We start from the raw sequence: 6,768 nt of genomic DNA on the forward strand, positions 1-6,768 counted from the left end.
TTTGGAGGAGGGTGCTACATATGTGCCCAGTGATCAGCTATGATTGACTGACCTGACAAAATATCTCGATCATCCGCCCTTTCTTACTGGACGGAGGTCTCATTCGATGCTGTTGCGCGGTCGCACATTCTTTTCTTCACCTTGACTTCATGATGTGCTTCTCAGGCACAACTCACAGCTATCGCAACAAACAGAATGCACGAGAAACCTGACACCTCATCTCAATTGTGCTGTACAGTTGTATCAAAGGTTCTATAATTCCCTGTAGCTTCATAATACGTGGGGAAATTACACATAACTTTATTATGTTGTTATTGGTCCATTTTTAGTGATTTTTATGTAAGAGATCATCATTTAACTCAATGGACAACGACATCTGGAACTGGAAGTACAGAACTGTAGGCCATAGATGCCAAGGGAGTTACAGTGTTACGCACTAGTTTCAGACTAGCTTCGGCCCGCCGTGGCCTGTATTTCTGAGGGCATGTACAATGCATAGCCTCAAGGTGATGCCTCGCATGCCATGTAGGATCGGGTATGACGTAAAATAGGTTCGGATAGGGAACCGGGATCCTCTTCAGGAGGCGGGTGCTTGAAGAGAAAAAGTGTGGTCCGGTGACAAAAGCTGAAAAGGTTGGAGTGAAAAGTAGAGATGCATGTGTAATAGAGTCTTTATTTTCTATTTCTTAATGAGGCCCACTAGTAGTAGCTTGCATTGCGGAGAAAAAATAAATGTAGATGCCTCAAATTACTTTTTGTCATGAGGCATATGTATCCATATGCCACCATTGTATATGCCCTGATATGCAACTCTTACATTTAAGCGGTCAACTGTACACAATAAACAATCTTATATCCTTCGTTTCAACTGGGCAGTTTTATCTCATCTGAGACTGATATCAGATTACGATATTATTGGCCAAGATAATCTTCTTATTTGACTGACTGGATCATGCAAAACAATTATATTTCTGATCTGCAATGCATCACTACTAATAGTGACATGGTATATGTTAATTGCGAAGCAGTAGAATTGCTTTAGTTGGGTCATCGTTGGGTTCTACTCCATCAAGCCGTTAATGCAAGTGTGCTGACATCATGTTCGTGTCCTTCAAGTCTAGTATTCCATGCAAAATAAAAAAAAACAAAAAAAAAAACGGAGCCACCTAATGCGAGGGGCGACAGGGAGTTCAGAGCTTCACCAACCAATTGTCAAGCTCTAACATCAGGTACAATAGAGGAGCTGCCTTTGGGCCAAGAGGCTTGCCTGTTACAATACTGAAATAGATGCAGCATCGCATCCTGGCTTAATGACTTTGCGTTTGTCACAACAGGGACAAGATATGCCACCTTTCTTGTGACTGCTTACACCACACTTTTTTTTTTTTGTGGGGGATGCTTGCACCACACTTTGGAGTACTAAGTATCTACGTGGTTCCGTCAGTAGCTCTAAGAAAAATACATGGCGTCTTTCAGCAAGAAGTTCAATTTTTGGCTGATAGAAGATAAGTTCTTGAATTCTAATTTCCGCGAATACCAACTGGTCTTGTTTTGCATGAATATAGGTTCTTCTAAAAAAATTCCTGGACAGTTCGACCTTCTGTGTCTCCAGTTTGGTTTCTGTATCTTTCGACAGCTCACCTTGTTATTCACTTAATTCGGTTTCAAAAAAAAAAAGTTGCTCACATTCGTTGCTACTGAATCCTTCTCTGTCTGTTCCTCAATACTGAATAATCCACGACCAGACTTCCATCGCAAAAAAGAAAATGAAAATAAATCCATGCCCAATTTGCATCCTTCGCCAGGCCGCTCGTCTGGCCCTCTAAATACTCAGCCGCGCTAATTAATCGGTAGCTTCATGACACATAATTGGGCCGGCCATATCAGCTATATAAAATATAGGTAAACCTTCCGGTCTTTTCAGGAGCGATTCCGACTTTGGCCTCCGGCAAACTGGTTGCCGAAGCCCAAATCCTTGGCTCCGTCATCTCCACAGGCCACACGTGAGCTCCCGCTTCCACCGAATTTCAAAAGAAAAAAAAAATGATTAATGCTCTGCTTGCGAGATGCGAGATAATTTTTTTGTTCGGTGAGGCTCGTTTGGTAAAATGTCAATGAGATCCAGGGCGGGTGCTATTCTAGCAGAAACGCTGGAGGCACCTGATCTTCTTATTGACCTCTGCAATAGTTCTGAATTTATGGTAGTACTACTAGATATCCTTGTCTGTACTCTTTCTTTTTGATGGTGCTTCTCTGGACTCTGAAGTTTCAGTAAGAAGCTCTGATTAATAGACAAGAACTGGTAATCTGTGGTTCTTAATTTGCATTAAGAATTAAGAACCTTGCTTTTAAGATCTAGCTAGTGTGAAATTGTAAAACATGCATTTTGGCATCCATAGTGGGTCAACGATTGATCATCCTGCTTTCTGCATTTGTAGCTCAAAGATTGCATTCTAGAACGCCTGGATGCCTTTCAATAAATAAAAAATTCCTTACCACTTGTAAGTTGTAACATTAGCCATCAAGGCCTAATTTATAGCCATTCTATATTAAGGTACAAAGTACAAGTATTACAATGGTTTATTGGATACACGGAGCATATTTGGCTCCCAGCTTACTACAGAAGCTAAACAATACAATGGTTTCTACTATATCACTTGGCTAAAATGTAAGATAACTAAGAAGTAAGATATGAACAGCAACATATACAAGGCAAACTATTGTAAAGGCAACCGGCAACAAGACCAGCAGGATGACTGGCCTCTTTGCCCACCGTCCCATGATCGCCAATGCAAACGGATAGAGCAGCACCATGATCCACACATTGAAGAGCAGACCCAATGCGGCATGTGTCTTCTGTGCAATTGTCCATGCTCCCATGTATACGATCGTTTTACCCATGGCTACACCGATTGCACCAACATTGGCAATCAGCACTACTGTTGTAGGTATTAACATTGGCACCCATCGCATGTCATACAAGTCGGCAAACTTGTCATTGGTGTCTGCTGCTGTTTGCTTCGAAGTAACTCTGAAGTGAATACCCTTCTTTGTAAGGAGATTCACCACCATGTGAAGCACGGCTGCTGGGTATGCACTCGTCGACCCGATCATGAAGAACTGTTCATTTCTCCAGTAATCCAACCATGTGACCCCCGCCCATTTTATCTCGAGCCACCCAATAACATGGATCATCAGAATGATCACGAGAAGGAACACAACATATTTGGTGAATGGCCTCTGAATGTATACTTCATCAGGGATAAGCCACATCACTGGGCTGAGAGCATAGAGTAGGATAAAGAGTGATGTGACTGGGTAGACTGTCATGTTGAGGTAGGAGACACGCTGAAGGGATTGGATCCGACGACCGCCTATGAGTGGGTTATTTAGTGAGAAGAACATCTCTAAAGATCCACCTGACCAACGCACAATTTGGTGGAGGCGCTCGGTTAGGTTGATTGGTGCAATGCCACAGAAGGCGTCGCGCTCCATTGTACAATACATGGAACGCCAACCTTGACCATGGATGCGGAAACCAGTCACTATATCCTCTGTGGCTATGTCATATATGTACCCAACACCCTTGCCCCACCCAGTGGCTTTATCATGTGAAGCTGACACAACCCTTTCCATCTCAGCCACTAATGTTTCACTAATGGGTGGAGGTATGGTAGATCTTTCTTGGTTTATGGCTTTTGATACGGATTCTAGGAAGGGTATGGAGCTACCAAACCTTTTATCATCAACTACGATGTTGGCATGTCTCCACTCAGGTGGGTCAATGCCATAAAGGGCTATGCGGCGGAACATGCAACCAGTGCCAAGGTAAGATGGACCTTGGAGACCATTGAGGGCGAGCATTGTGCCATCGAAGAAGACACGGTTGTGGTTGCCATATCGGTCTGATGGATCAACATTGTCGAAGCGTTGAGGGAATTGAACGAAGGCAGTGCTATCACCTTGCCGTTGATCTAGCATGAAGCACATAGCTGCACGTAGGGCTTGAGAGTTGTTGATGTAGTGGTCGCAGTCGAAGTTGATGATGAATTGCGCGTTGGAGAGTAGTGCAGAGGCACGCAATTGCGCATTCAAGGCACCAGCTTTCTTGTTGTGGTCATAGCTTGGGTTCTTTCCGCGAGAGATATATACAAGCATCGGGAGGCGCACATCAGTGTTGGCGAAGTTGAGGTTGTGGGTGCTTGCTTGCGAACCAAGATTATGCCCACGGACCGAATGGTCCAACACAACCTGTGAAGGTAATACAATATATTCATAAGTCACATATCTCCACGACAATAAATTTGGCTTACTGAGAGTATGTTCATTTTCTATTATAAAGACATTGTACCAATAAGGGAGTAAGTAATAGGATGAACTTGTATACCTTAACAATTCCGGCATGATGCCCTTTCCTATGGATTTCCGTTGTGTCAATCCATGATCCTGGCCATTGTGTCCCATTTGCCATCCAAGTGGCCTTTGCATCTCCTTCCCCAGTCTTCATGCTGTTGTAAGCATCAGAACGCTTGGAAATAGCACTAGATAGTGAGTCTAAGTGCTCTTTGAACTCGTCATACTCTCTATGTACACTGCTATGATCATTCTTGAACTCCTCTGGTGCACTTCCAGTGTACAACGGTGCCTCTAGTTCAAAGTAGCTTTCTGGGGCTCTTGGCTCGATGCAATGCTTCCGACAAAATGGGACCCACAAAGTAGCAAACTTTGCAGTCTCAATCAAGGCCTCATATTGGATCAATGCGCCACTATCATCTGAGAGATAGCATGCACACCTATCAACAGGATAGTCAGAAGCAAGTATAGAGAGAACACAATTCATGGTGTATAGTATCGGCTCATCGATTGGGTCAGCAGTGGTGACAAAGACATCTATGCCAGGAAGTGTAGATGTCCCATCTGGGAGATCGTATTGTCGCCTAAGGGCGACCATATCAGGTATGGTTTTGACGGGGTTAAACTTTGGGAGTTGGTTGAGCAGCCACGAGAACCCGAACCATACGTCCCCGACAACTGACATTGTCCAAAACCACATGATATCAGATTTGTTGTGCTTGATGCGCCATACGAAGAATAGGAGGACGGCAATTAAGCGAATGAAGATCAGCGCCCTGCATGCATGAAAACATATGTCATTAGAATGTACATTTCTTGATCGAACTAATGCCATTAGCATAAAAAATACTTGTAAGAATCGTGGGCACGACGTACATGATGTCATGATCAAAAGAAATTTAGGATTGTGGAACAGGATTCAGTTAAGAAGCCTATAGGATCCATGCAAAACACTATGGTGCATTGTAAGTAGTTAGTTGCTACTCTCTCCATCCTACAATGTAAGACATTTTTTTGACACTAGTGTAAAAAAGCATCTTATATTATGGGACGGAGGGAGTATATAATATCCCTATCTTTTTGGTTAGGTTTAAATTTGACTTTTGGATTTTGGCTTATAAGTCAGAAAAGCACCTTTACATGCTTTTGGCTTTGAATTAAATAATGTTTCATGATATAAGCCAAAAAACAAACCCAAAAGCACGAAAATAGGTGTTTTCTTAATTTATTTGTAAGTCAAACTCCAAAAATCAAAGTTTAGCATGATCGTCATTTCACCAGCAACGATCAATGTCAGAAGAAAAGCACATTTCTAAAAAGTGAATATGAACGCGCTTGGATTTGGCGCGCTTACCTGTAGGGATGCAGGAGGGTGCCTTTGACCTTGTACGTCCGGAACAGCAACGGCCTGCCCTCCTCGCCGCCGCTCTCCTTGGCGGCCCGGCGCTGGTCTTTGTCGGCGGCCACCCAGTGCTTGCCCTTGGCGCCGACCGGCTTCTTGGCACCGCCGTCGCGGCTCGCCAGCAGCGGGTCGGCGAGGCCGGCATTTGCCCCACCAGCACCGACCGCCGACGCCATGTCTCCCAGTCCGAGCTAACCCGACCGGAGCTGGAAGGGAGGAAAAGCTACAACTCGAGCCAGCCAGCCAGCCAGTGGTGCACGAGGTGAGCAAGTGAGGCGCAGGGTTTATATAGAGAGGCAGGAAGAGTCGGAGGAACGGCGAGGTACTAGGACGGCCTCGATCGTTGGGCTTGGGCAAGGGCGAAGCACAGAGACCAGAAGGAATCCGCTCGAGATCTGTGATTCCGAACGATCGGTGGTCTGCTCTGTCCTCACTTAGGATAGAAGCCAAGTAGCCATCCATGTAGAAAACGTGGAGGCTTCCATGTGCAGGGCCGGCGGGATCCACGGGACGGGAAGGAAGATGCACGCACGCACGTCGTCGTGGGAAGTGCAAGTGCGTGCCCCGCATTATTCCGCGTCGTGTCAGGCATTTCCGGCGGTTGCACTGGCCACTGCCCACTTGGTCAAGCAAGCACAGTTAGTTTAGTAGCTGCGCCTGCGCGGAAGGTCAGGCATATTTGTTTTGCCTGCGTCGCCCGGCCCCAGCCTGCATGTGCATGCATTGGTTCAACGATCCGATCTACTACTCCCTACCCTATGACTGCGCTGTGACTGCGAGAGTGCATGCACGGCGCGTGAGCTGGAGGCCCTAGAAGATCCAAATCTGGACGCTCTGTACATTTGTTTGCTTCTCTTGAATCAGATCTGATCTGAGATGCACTCGCCGGTTGGGGTTGGTGCGAGTTGCCGGAGTGCATGGGCTGCATGTTCGCATGTTCTTGCTCACCGGAATTTTTTCCCGTTCTGTGCGTTAACCTTTTTTAGACGCATATAAATCTCTTCCTTGCAATC

At 45.4% G+C, this 6,768-nt stretch overlaps 1 protein-coding gene across 1 annotated transcript; it reads right to left on the bottom strand.

Annotated features, from left to right (window-relative positions):
- Positions 1-2,502: 2,502 nt before the first annotated feature.
- LOC123044579 (probable mixed-linked glucan synthase 3) lies at positions 2,503-6,246 on the bottom strand. The gene is made up of 3 exons (XM_044467360.1): positions 5,708-6,246; positions 4,388-5,129; positions 2,503-4,251 (listed from the first exon to the last, which is right to left on the bottom strand). The coding sequence occupies exons 1-3, from the start codon at positions 5,929-5,931 to the stop codon at positions 2,662-2,664; spliced, it is 2,556 nt and encodes an 851-aa protein (XP_044323295.1). The 5' UTR covers positions 5,932-6,246; the 3' UTR covers positions 2,503-2,661.
- Between the last annotated feature and the right edge of the window lie 522 nt (positions 6,247-6,768).

Source organism: Triticum aestivum, chromosome 2B, assembly GCF_018294505.1.
Source record: "Triticum aestivum cultivar Chinese Spring chromosome 2B, IWGSC CS RefSeq v2.1, whole genome shotgun sequence".
Taxonomy (NCBI): Eukaryota; Viridiplantae; Streptophyta; class Magnoliopsida; order Poales; family Poaceae; genus Triticum; species Triticum aestivum.